This window comes from Bombina bombina, chromosome 7 (genome assembly GCF_027579735.1).
Source record: "Bombina bombina isolate aBomBom1 chromosome 7, aBomBom1.pri, whole genome shotgun sequence".
In the NCBI taxonomy this organism is placed as follows: domain Eukaryota; kingdom Metazoa; phylum Chordata; class Amphibia; order Anura; family Bombinatoridae; genus Bombina; species Bombina bombina.
In genome coordinates, this window is record NC_069505.1 from 57,716,582 (window position 1) to 57,729,757 (window position 13,176).

Here is a 13,176-nt window from a genome sequence, read left to right on the forward strand (position 1 = left end):
TCAGATGGGATCATGTCTCTCACAGAGGGGCTGCACGGAAAGGAGAGTGATCAGATGGGGTCATGTGTCCCACAGAGGGGCTGCACGGCAAGGAGAGTAATCAGATGGGGTCATGTGACTCACAGAGGGGCTGCACGGCAAGGAGAGTGATCAGATGGGGTTGTGTGCCTCACAGAGGGGCTGCACAGCAAGGAGAGTGATCAGATGGGGTCATGTGTCTCACAGAGGGGCTGCACAGCAAGGAGAGTGATCAGATGGGGTCATGTGTCTCACAGAGGGGCTGCACGGCAAGGAGAGGGATGAGATGGGGTCATGTGTCTCACAGAGGGGCTGCACGGCAAGGAGAGTGATCAGATGGGGTCATGTGCCTCACAGAGGGGGTGCACGGCAAGGAGAGTGATCAGATGGGGTCATGTGTCTCACAGAGGGGCTGCACGGCAAGGAGAGTGATCAGATGGGGTCATGTATCTCACAGAGGGGCTGCACAGCAAGGAGAGTGATCAGATGGGGTCATGTGTCTCACAGAGGGGCTGCACGGCAAGGAGAGTGATCAGATGGGGTCATGTGTGTCACCGAGGGGCTGCACGGCAAGGAGAGTGATCAGATGGGGTCATGTGTCTTACAGAGGGGCTGCACGGCAAGGAGAGTGATCAGATGGGGTCATGTATCTCACAGAGGGGCTGCACAGCAAGGAGAGTGATCAGATAGGGTCATGTGTCTCACAGAGGGGCTGCACGGCAAGGAGAGTGATCAGATGGGGTCATGTGTCTCACAGAGGGGCTGCACGGCAAGGAGAGTGATCAGATGGGGTCATGTGTGTCACAGAAGGGCTGCAGAGCAAGGAGAGTGATCAGATGGGGTCATGTGTGTCACATAGAGGCTGCACAGCAAGGAGAGGGATCAGATGGGGTCATGTATCTCATAGAGGGGCTGCACAGCAAGGAGAGTGATCAGATGGGATCATGTGTGTCACAGAGGGGGTGCACGGCAAGGAGAGTGATCAGATGGGGTCATGTGTGTCACAGAGGGACTGCACGGCAAGGAGAGTGATCAGATGGGGTCATGTGTGTCACAGAGGGGGTGCACGGCAAGGAGAGTGATCAGATGGGGTCATGTGTCTCACAGAGGGGCTGCACGGCAAGGAGAGGGATCAGATGGGGTCATGTGTCTCACAGAGGGGCTGCACAGCAAGGAGAGTGATCAGATGGGATCATGTGTGTCACAGAGGGGGTGCACGGCAAGGAGAGTGATCAGATGGGGTCATGTGTGTCACAGAGGGACTGCACGGCAAGGAGAGTGATCAGATGGGGTAATGTGTGTCACAGAGGGGGTGCACGGCAAGGAGAGTGATCAGATGGGGTCATGTGTCTCACAGAGGTGCTGCACGGCAAGGAGAGGGATCAGATGGGTTCATGTGTCTCACAGAGGGGGTGCACGGCAAGCAGAGTGATCAGATGGGTTCATGTGTCTCACAGAGGAGATAGGGGTAATAGTGACTCACAGAGGGGCTGCACAGCAAGGAGAGTGATCAGATGGGGTCATGTGTCTCACAGAGGGGCTGCACGGCAAGGAGCGTGATCAGATGGGGTCATGTGTCTCACAGAGGGGCTGCACAGCAAGAAGAGTGATCAGATGGGATCATGTCTCTCACAGAGGGGCTGCACGGCAAGGAGAGTGATCAGATGGGGTCATGTGTCTCACAGAGGGCTGCACGGCAAGATGAGTGATCAGATGGGATCATGTCTCTCACAGAGGGGCTGCACGGCAAGGAGAGTGATCAGATGGGGTCATGTGTCCCACAGAGGGGCTGCACGGCAAGGAGAGTAATCAGATGGGGTCATGTGACTCACAGAGGGGGCTGCACGGCAAGGAGAGTGATCAGATGGGGTTGTGTGCCTCACAGAGGGGCTGCACAGCAAGGAGAGTGGTCAGATGGGGGCATGTGTCTCACAGAGGGGCTGCACAGCAAGAAGTGTGATCAGATGGGGTCATGTGTCTCACAGAGGGGCTGCACAGCAAGAACAGTGATCAGATGGGGTCATGTGTTTTACAGAGGGGCTGCACGGCAAGGAGAGTGATCAGATGGGGTTGTGTGCCTCACAGAGGGGCTGCACAGCAAGGAGAGTGATCAGATGGGGTCATGTGTCTCACAGAGGGGCTGCACAGCAAGAAGAGTGATCAGATGGAGTCATGTGTGTCACAGAGGGGCTGCACGGCAAGGAGAGTGATTAGATGGGGTCATGTGTCTCACAGAGGGGCTGCACGGCAAGAAGAGTGATCAGATGGGGTCATGTGTCTCACAGAGGGGCTGCACAGCAAGAAGAGTGATCAGATGGGGATCATGTCTCTCACAGAGGGGCTGCACGGCAAGGAGAGTGATCAGATGGGGTCATGTGTCTCACAGAGGGGCTGCACGGCAAGGAGAGTGATCAGATGGGGTCATGTGTCTCACAGAGGGGCTGCACGGCAAGAAGAGTGATCAGATGGGATCATGTCTCTCACAGAGGGGCTGCACGGCAAGGAGAGTGATCAGATGGGGTCATGTGTCCCACAGAGGGGCTGCACGGCAAGGAGAGTAATCAGATGGGGTCATGTGACTCACAGAGGGGCTGCACGGCAAGGAGAGTGATCAGATGGGGTTGTGTGCCTCACAGAGGGGCTGCACAGCAAGGAGAGTGATCAGATGGGGTCATGTGCCTCACAGAGGAGGTGCACGGCAAGGAGAGTGATCAGATGGGGTCATGTGTCTCACAGAGGGGCTGCACGGCAAGGAGAGTGATCAGATGGGTCATGTTTCTCACAGAGGGGCTGCACGGCAAGGAGAGGGATCAGATGGGGTCATGTGTCTCACAGAGGGGCTGCACGGCAAGGAGAGTGATCAGATGGGGTCATGTGTCTCACAGAGGGGCTGCACGGCAAGGAGAGTGATCAGATGGGGTCATGTGTCTCACAGAGGGGCTGCACAGCAAGGAGAGTGATCAGATGGGATCATGTGTGTCACAGAGGGGGTGCACGGCAAGGAGAGTGATCAGATGGGGTCATGTGTGTCACAGAGGGGCTGCACGGCAAGGAGAGTGATCAGATGGGGTCATGTGTGTCACAGAGGGGGGTGCACGGCAAGGAGAGTGATCAGATGGGGTCATGTGTCTCACAGAGGTGCTGCACGGCAAGGAGAGGGATCAGATGGGTTCATGTGTCTCACAGAGGGGGTGCACGGCAAGCAGAGTGATCAGATGGGTTCATGTGTCTCACAGAGGGGCTGCACGGCAAGGAGAGTGAGCAGATGGAGTCATGTGTGTCACAGAGGTGGTGCACGGCAAGGAGAGTGATCAGATGGGGTCATGTGTCTCACAGAGGGGGTGGACAGCAAGGAGAGTGATCAGATGGGGTCATGTGTCTCACAGAGGGGCTGCACGGCAAGGAGAGTGAACAGATGGGGTCATGTGTCTCACAGAGGGGCTGCACGGCAAGAAGAGTGAACAGATGGGGTCATGTGTCTCACAGAGGGGCTGCAGGGCAAGGAGAGTGATCAGATGGGGTCATGTGTCTCACAGAGGGGCTGCACAGCAAGGAGAGTGATCAGATGGTCTCATGTGTCTCACAGAGGGGGTGGACGGCAAGGAGAGTGATCAGATGGGGTCATGTGTCTCACAGAGGGGCTGCACGGCAAGGAGAGTGATCAGATGGGGTCATGTGTCTCACAGAGGGGCTGCACAGCAAGGAGAGTGATCAGATGGGGTCATGTGTCTCACAGAGGGGCTGCACAGCAAGGAGAGTGATCAGATGGGGTCATGTGTCTCACAGAGGGGCTGCACGGCAAGGAGAGGGATCAGATGGGGTCATGTGCCTCACAGAGGGGCTGCACAGCAAGGAGAGTGATCAGATGGGGTCATGTGCCTCACAGAGGGGCTGCACAGCAAGGAGAGTGATCAGATGGGGTCATGTGTCTCACAGAGGGGCTGCACGGCAAGGAGAGTAATCAGATGGGGTCATGTGACTCACAGAGGGGCTGCACGGCAAGGAGAGTAATCAGATGGGGTCATGTGACTCACAGAGGGGCTGAACGGCAAGGAGAGTAATCAGATGGGGTCATGTGACTCACAGAGAGGCTGCACAGCAAGGAGAGTGATCAGATGGGGTCAATGGTCTGTAGGGCTAGATGTGTGATAAGATGTGAGTATGTAACCGACAATGGTCAGCAGGGCTAGATGTGTGATATGATGTGAGTATGTAACCGACAATGGTCAGCAGGGCTAGGTGTCTGATCTGATATGAATATGTGACTGACAATGGTCTGTAGGGTTAGGGGTGTTACTTGATGTGGGTATGTGGCTAGCAAATATCCGAAGCACCGGGGAGTTTGATATGATGTGGGAATGTGCTCTTCAGAACCAGGAGTATGATTTGATGGGTAATTATTATTATCAGTTATGTAAAGATGTAGAGCATCAACAGATTCAGCACCGCTAAATTTGTCTCACAGAAGTGCTGCAGGGCCAGGGGTGTGATCTGATATGGTAATGAGTCTCACAGAGGTGTTGCAGGACCAAGGATGTGATTTGATGTGGTATTGTGTCTCATAGAGGGGCTGCAGTGCCAGGGGTGCAATCTAATGGGTAATGTGTCTCTCAAAGGAGCTGCAGGGTCAGGGGTGTGATCTGATATGGTAATAAGACTCACAGAGGGGCTGCACAGCAAGGAGAGTGATCAGATGGGGTCATGTGTCTCACAGAGGGGCTGCACGGCAAGGAGCGTGATCAGATGGGGTCATGTGTCTCACAGAGGGGCTGCACGGCAAGGAGCGTAATCAGATGGGGTCATGTGTCTCACAGAGGGGCTGCACAGCAAGAAGAGTGATCAGATGGGGTCATGTGTCTCACAGAGGGGCTGCACAGCAAGAAGAGTGATCAGATGGGGTCATGTGTCTCACAGAGGGGCTGCACGGCAAGGAGAGTGATTAGATGGGGTCATGTGTCTCACAGAGGGGCTGCACGGCAAGAAGAGTGATCAGATGGGATCATGTCTCTCACAGAGGGGCTGCACGGAAAGGAGAGTGATCAGATGGGGTCATGTGTCCCACAGAGGGGCTGCACGGCAAGGAGAGTAATCAGATGGGGTCATGTGACTCACAGAGGGGCTGCACGGCAAGGAGAGTGATCAGATGGGGTTGTGTGCCTCACAGAGGGGCTGCACAGCAAGGAGAGTGGTCAGATGGGGTCATGTGCCTCACAGAGGGGCTGCACAGCAAGGAGAGTGATCAGATGGGGTCATGTGTCTCACAGAGGGGCTGCACGGCAAGGAGAGTGATCAGATGGGGTCATGTGTCTCACAGAGGGGCTGCACGGCAAGGAGAGTGATCAGATGGGGTCATGTGCCTCACAGAGGGGGTGCACGGCAAGGAGAGTGATCAGATGGGGTCATGTGTCTCACAGAGGGGCTGCACGGCAAGGAGAGTGATCAGATGGGGTCATGTATCTCACAGAGGGGCTGCACAGCAAGGAGAGTGATCAGATGGGGTCATGTGTCTCACAGAGGGGCTGCACGGCAAGGAGAGTGATCAGATGGGGTCATGTGTGTCACAGAGGGGCTGCACGGCAAGGAGAGTGATCAGATGGGGTCATGTGTCTTACAGAGGGGCTGCACGGCAAGGAGAGTGATCAGATGGGGTCATGTATCTCACAGAGGGGCTGCACAGCAAGGAGAGTGATCAGATGGGGTCATGTGTCTCACAGAGGGGCTGCACGGCAAGGAGAGTGATCAGATGGGGTCATGTGTCTCACAGAGGGGCTGCACGGCAAGGAGAGTGATCAGATGGGGTCATGTGTGTCACAGAAGGGCTGCAGAGCAAGGAGAGTGATCAGATGGGGTCATGTGTGTCACATAGAGGCTGCACAGCAAGGAGAGGGATCAGATGGGGTCATGTATCTCATAGAGGGGCTGCACAGCAAGGAGAGTGATCAGATGGGATCATGTGTGTCACAGAGGGGGTGCACGGCAAGGAGAGTGATCAGATGGGGTCATGTGTGTCACAGAGGGACTGCACGGCAAGGAGAGTGATCAGATGGGGTCATGTGTGTCACAGAGGGGGTGCACGGCAAGGAGAGTGATCAGATGGGGTCATGTGTCTCACAGAGGGGCTGCACGGCAAGGAGAGGGATCAGATGGGTTCATGTGTCTCACAGAGGGGCTGCACAGCAAGGAGAGTGATCAGATGGGATCATGTGTGTCACAGAGGGGGTGCACGGCAAGGAGAGTGATCAGATGGGGTCATGTGTGTCACAGAGGGACTGCACGGCAAGGAGAGTGATCAGATGGGGTAATGTGTGTCACAGAGGGGGTGCACGGCAAAGAGAGTGATCAGATGGGGTCATGTGTCTCACAGAGGTGCTGCACGGCAAGGAGAGGGATCAGATGGGTTCATGTGTCTCACAGAGGGGGTGCACGGCAAGCAGAGTGATCAGATGGGTTCATGTGTCTCACAGAGGGGCTGCACGGCAAGGAGAGTGATCAGATGGAGTCATGTATGTCATAGAGGTGGTGCACGGCAAAGAGAGTGATCAGATGGGGTCATGTGTCCCACAGAGGGGCTGCACGGCAAGGAGAGTAATCAGATGGGGTCATGTGACTCACAGAGGGGCTGCACGGCAAGGAGAGTGATTAGATGGGGTCGTGTGCCTCACAGAGGGGCTGCACAGCAAGGAGAGTGATCAGATGGGGTCATGTGTCTCACAGAGGGGCTGCACAGCAAGAAGAGTGATCAGATGGGGTCATGTGTCTCACAGAGGGGCTGCACAGCAAGAAGAGTGATCAGATGGGGTCATGTGTCTCACAGAGGGGCTGCACAGCAAGAAGAGTGATCAGATGGGATCATGTCTCTCACAGAGGGCTTTCACGGCAAGGAGAGTGATTAGATGGGGTCATGTGTCTCACAGAGGAGCTGCACGGCAAGAAGAGTGATCAGATGGGATCATGTCTCTCACAGAGGGGCTGCACGGCAAGGAGAGTGATCAGATGGGGTCATGTGTCCCACAGAGGGGCTGCACGGCAAGGAGAGTAATCAGATGGGGTCATGTGACTCACAGAGGGGCTGCACGGCAAGGAGAGTGATCAGATGGGGTTGTGTGCCTCACAGAGGGGCTGCACAGCAAGGAGAGTGATCAGATGGGGTCATGTGCCTCACAGAGGGGCTGCACAGCAAGGAGAGTGACCAGATGGGTTCATGTGTCTCACAGAGGGGCTGCACGGCAAGGAGAGGGATGAGATGGGGTCATGTGTCTCACAGAGGGGCTGCACGGAAAGGAGAGTGATCAGATGGGGTCATGTGCCTCACAGAGGGGATGCACGGCAAGGAGAGTGATCAGATGGGGTCATGTATCTCACAGAGGGGCTGCACAGCAAGGAGAGTGATCAGATGGGGTCATGTGCCTCACAGAGGGGCTGCACGGCATGGAGAGTGATCAGATGGGGTCATGTGTCTCACAGAGGGGCTGCACGGCAAGGAGAGTGATCAGATGGGGTCATGTGTCTCACAGAGGGGCTGGATTGCAAGGAGAGTGATCAAATGGGGTCATGTGTCTCACATAGGGGCTGCACGGCAAGGAGAGTGATCAGAAGGGGTCATGTGTCTCACAGAGGGGGTGGATGGCAAGGAGAGGGATCAGATGGGGTCATGTGTCTCACAGAGGGGCTTCACGGCAAGGAGCGTGATCAGATGGGGTCATGTGTCTCACAGAGGGGCTGCACAGCAAGAAGAGTGATCAGATGGGATCATGTCTCTCACAGAGGGGCTGCACGGCAAGGAGAGTGATCAGATGGGGTCATGTGTCTCACAGAGGGGCTGCACGGCAAGAAGAGTGATCAGATGGGATCATGTCTCTCACAGAGGGGCTGCACGGCAAGGAGAGTGAACAGATGGGGTCATGTGTCCCACAGAGGGGCTGCACGGCAAGGAGAGTAATCAGATGGGGTCATGTGACTCACAGAGGGGCTGAACGGCAAGGAGAGTGATCAGATGGGGTCGTGTGCCTCACAGAGGGGCTGCACAGCAAGGAGAGTGATCAGATGGTGTCATGTGTCTCACAGAGGGGCTGCACAGCAAGAAGAGTGATCAGATGGGGTCATGTGTCTCACAGAGGGGCTGCACAGCAAGAAGAGTGATCAGATGGGGTCATGTGTCTCACAGAGGGGCTGCACAGCAAGAAGAGTGATCAGATGGGATCATGTCTCTCACAGAGGGGCTGCACGGCAAGAAGAGTGATCAGATGGGATCATGTCTCTCACAGAGGGGCTGCACGGAAAGGAGAGTGATCAGATGGGGTCATGTGTCCCACAGAGGGGCTGCACGGCAAGGAGAGTAATCAGATGGGGTCATGTGACTCACATAGGGGCTGCACGGCAAGGAGAGTGATCAGATGGGGTTGTGTGCCTCACAGAGGGGCTGCACAGCAAGGAGAGTGATCAGATCGGGTCATGTGCCTCACAGAGGGGCTGCACAGCAAGGAGAGTGATCAGATGGGGTCATGTGTCTCACAGAGGGGCTGCACGGCAAGGAGAGGGATGAGATGGGGTCATGTGTATCACAGAGGGGCGGCACGGCAAGGAGAGTGATCAGATGGGGTCATGTGCCTCACAGAGGGGGTGCACGGCAAGGAGAGTGATCAGATGGGGTCATGTATCTCACAGAGGGGCTGCACAGCAAGGAGAGTGATCAGATGGGGCCATGTGTCTCACAGAGGGGCTGCACGGCAAGGAGAGTGATCAGATGGGGTCATGTGTGTCACCGAGGGGCTGCACGGCAAGGAGAGTGATCAGATGGGGTCATGTGTCCTACAGAGGGGCTGCACGGCAAGGAGAGTGATCAGATGGGGTCATGTATCTCACAGAGGGGCTGCACAGCAAGGAGAGTGATCAGATGGGGTCATGTGTCTCACAGAGGGGCTGCACGGCAAGGAGAGTGATCAGATGGGGTCATGTGTCTCACAGAGGGGCTGCACGGCAAGGAGAGTGATCAGATGGGGTCATGTGTGTCACAGAAGGGCTGCACGGCAAGGAGAGTGATCAGATGGGGTCATGTGTGTCACAGAGGGGGTGCACGGCAAGGAAAGTGATCAGATGGGGTCATGTGTATCACAGAGGGGGTGCACGGTAAGGAGAGTGATCAGATGGGGTCATGTGTCTCACAGAGGGCTGCACGGCAAGGAGAGGGATCAGATGGGTTTATGTGTCTCACAGAGGGGCTGCACAGCAAGGAGAGTGATTAGATGGGCTCATGTGTCTCACAGAGGGGCTGCACAGCAAGAAGAGTGATCAGATGGGTTTATGTGTCTCACAGAGGGGCTGCACGGCAAGAAGAGTGATCAGATGGGGTCATGTGTCTCACAGAGGGGCTGCACAGCAAGGAGAGTGATCAGATGGGGTCATGTGTCTCACAGAGGGGCTGCACGGCAAGGAGAGTAAACAGATGGGGTCATGTGTCTCACAGAGGGGTTGCACGGCAAGGAGAGTGATCAGATGGGGTCATGTGTCTCACAGAGGGGCTGCACAGCAAGAAGAGTGATCAGATGGGGTCATGTGTCTCACAGAGGGGCTGCACGGCAAAGAGAGTGATCAGATGGGCTCATGTGTCTCAAAGAGGGGATGCACAGCAAGAAGAGTGATCAGATGGGGTTATGTGAATCACATAGGGGCTGCACAGCAAGGAGAGTGATCAGATGGGCTCATGTGTCTCACAGAGGGGCTGCACGGCAAGGAGAGTAAACAGATGGGGTCATGTGTCTCACAGAGGGGCTGCACGGCAAGGAGAGTGATCAGATGGGCTCATGTGTCTCACAGAGGGGCTGCACAGCAAGAAGAGTGATCAGATGGGGTTATGTGTCTCACAGAGGGGGTGCACAGCAAGGAGAGTGATCAGATGGGGTCATGTGTCTCACAGAGGGGTGCACGGCAAGGAGAGTGATCAGATGGGGTTATGTGAATCACAGAGGGGCTGCACTGCATGGAGAGTGATCAGATGGGCTCATGTGTCTCACAGAGGGGCTGCACAGCAAGGAGAGTGATCAGATGGGGTCATGTGTCTCACAGAGGGGGTGCACAGCAAGGAGAGTGATCAGATGGGGTCATGTGTCTCACAGAGGGGTGCACGGCAAGGAGAGTGATCAGATGGGGTTATGTGAATCACAGAGGGGCTGCACGGCATGGAGAGTGATCAGATGGGCTCATGTGTCTCACAGAGGGGCTGCACAGCAAGGAGAGTGATCAGATGGGGTCATGTGTCTCACAGAGGGGGTGCACGGAAAGGAGAGTGATCAGATGGGTTCATGTGTCTCACAGAGAGGCTGCACAGCAAGGAGAGTGATCAGATGGGGTTATGTGAATCACAGAGGGGCTGCACGGCATGGAGAGTGATCAGATGGGGTCATGTGTCTCACAGAGGGGCTGCACAGCAAGAAGAGTGATCAGATGGGGTTATGTGTCTCACAGAGGGGCTGCACAGCAAGGAGAGTGATCAGATGGGGTCATGTGTCTCACAGAGGGGCTGCACGGCAAGGAGAGTGATTAGATGGGCTCATGTGTCTCACAGAGGGGCTGCACAGCAAGAAGAGTGATCAGTTGGGGTTATGTGAATCACAGAGGGGCTGCACGGCATTGAGAGTGATCAGATGGGGTCATGTGTCTCACAGAGGGGCTGCACAGCAAGAAGAGTGATCAGATGGGCTCATGTGTCTCACAGAGGGGCTGCACAGCAAGGAGAGTGATCAGATGGGGTCATGTGTCTCACAGAGGGGCTGCACGGCAAGGAGAGTGATCAGATGGGCTCATGTGTCTCACAGAGGGGCTGCACAGCAAGAAGAGTGATCAGATGGGGTTATGTGAATCACAGAGGGGCTGCACAGCAAGGAGAGTGATCAGATGGGGTCATGTGTCTCACAGAGGGGCTGCACGGCAAGGAGAGTGATCAGATGGGCTCATGTGTCTCACAGAGGGGCTGCACAGCAAGAAGAGTGATCAGATGGGGTTATGTGTCTCACAGAGGGGGTGCACGGCAAGGAGAGTGAACAGATGGGGTCATGTGTCTCACAGAGGGGCTGCACGGCAAGGAGAGTGATCAGATAGGCTCATGTGTCTCACAGAGGGGCTGCACAGCAAGAAGAGTGATCAGATGGGGTTATGTGTCTCACAGATGGGGGTGCACGGCAAGGAGAGTGAACAGATGGGGTCATGTGTCTCACAGAGGGGCTGCACGGCAAGGAGAGTGATCAGATGGGCTCATGTGTCTCACAGAGGGGGTGCACGGCAAGGAGAATGATCAGATGGGGTTATGTGAATCACAGAGGGGGTGCACGGCAAGGAGAGTGATCAGATGGGCTCATGTGTTTTACAGAGGGACTGCACGGCAAGGAGAATGATCAGATGGGGTCATGTGTCTCACAGAGGGGGTGCACGGCAAGGAGAGTGAACAGATGGGGTCATGTGTCACAAAGAGAGGGAGCAGGGCAGGGTTTAATCTGTTGTTCATTCTTTAGTAATAAACAAATAATAAATGAGTAATAAAATATTATTTATTATATGGCTTTTAAAATGCTTAGCTCTGTTGTAAGCCTCGAGGGTATCTAAAAATATCCATTTGGGCAGGGAGGCTTTAGAAGCTTGCAGTCCCTTTCTGGAACCCAAACAAAAGACAAAATTATAATTAGTCTTCCTGATATCTGTAGTGGCTCCCAGATAGTACTTAAATGACCATTAAATACAGTGGTATTGATTAATCTACTAAGTATGTTTTCTTTTTATTTCTCTGTCCCCAGTATCATGTGACACTGATTAGCCAATCAGTGATCACAGACTAATATTTGTATATAGTATTCTCTTCCATGTGCTTATTAGGAGCTGGTGCCTCAGAAATTGCATTCTAAGGGGTAGATTTAACAAATGTCGGACGGACATGATCTGCTGTAGCGGATCATGTCCCCCGACATCACTAAAAGCAGACAGCATACACTGTAGGCATTTAACATTGCACAAGCACTTCTGGTGAAATGCTTGTGCAATTCCGCCCCCTGCACATTCGTGGCTAATCGGCCGCTAGCAGGGGGTGTCAATTATCCCAATCATATCTGATCAGGATGATTGCTGTCCACTAATTTAAGAGGTGGCTCATGACTTAAGAAGCAGCGCTTTTTAACTTAAGTTTCAGGTGGACCTGAAACTTCGGGGGTAGATTGCGGCATCTGCTCTATCTGCAGAATTATACAAAATTATTTTTTAAGTTTACTGTCCCTTTAAGCAGTTGCTTACTTTGCATATAAATGTCACATGATAGAAAAATCTAGGAAGATATATTTGATTTTCCAAGTATTGAGTTTCTGACATGAGAACTTTTTTGTTTTTGCAGATTTATCTATGAGACAGAAAGATTTAATGGAGTAGCCGAACTGCTGGAAATTCTGGGCAGGTGGGTATGAAGCACAATTGGAAAAATATATATATAAAGGGACACTGAACCCAAATTTTTTCTTTTGCGATTCAGATAGATCATGAAATTTTAAGCAACTTTCTAATTTACTCCTATTATCAAATTTTCTTTATTCTCTTGGTATCTTTATTTGAAATGCAAGAATGTAAGTTTAGATGCCGGCCCATTTTTGGTGAAAAACCTGGGTTGTTCTTGCCGATTGGTGGATAAATTCATCCAGCAAAAAAAAAGTGGTGTCCAGAGTTCTGAACCAAAAACAAAAAGCTTAGATGCATTCTTTATCAAATAAAGATAGCAAGAGAACGAAGAAAAATTGATAATAGGAGTAAATTAGTAAATTTTATGTATATAAAAAAGCAGTTAAGCGAAAGTTGTTAAACTTTAAAAGGGCAAAAATGAATTAAATATTTAGAGAGATTCCTATCACCTATAGAAAAGTTGGTTTATTCAGCAAATGCAAAAAAGAGAGAAGAAAGTTAAAGGGGCTTGACTAGCACTCTTTCCTAATAAGATAATAGTGAATATTTAAATTAAAATGATAAAACTTTAATGATATGCGTTAAAAAATGAGGACAAATCCTTTATACACACTTCACCAACCATAGATAGCTAAAAACGCAGTGTAAACCCCCCCCCCCCCCGTTTCCTGGCCGATAACTGCATGCATCGACTTCAGGGGCCAGGGGGGAAAAACACGAAGATGGCTA

At 53.1% G+C, this 13,176-nt stretch overlaps 1 protein-coding gene across 3 annotated transcripts in view; it reads left to right on the forward strand.

Annotated features, from left to right (window-relative positions):
• PPP2R5B (protein phosphatase 2 regulatory subunit B'beta) overlaps positions 1–13,176 on the forward strand; it is a 150,301-nt gene that overhangs the window by 96,757 nt on the left and 40,368 nt on the right. For all 3 annotated transcript variants that reach the window (XM_053720128.1, XM_053720129.1, XM_053720130.1), the window contains exon 7: positions 12,389–12,448. In XM_053720128.1, the coding sequence (XP_053576103.1) occupies positions 12,389–12,448 (60 nt within the window). The remainder of the gene's footprint in view (positions 1–12,388; positions 12,449–13,176) is intronic.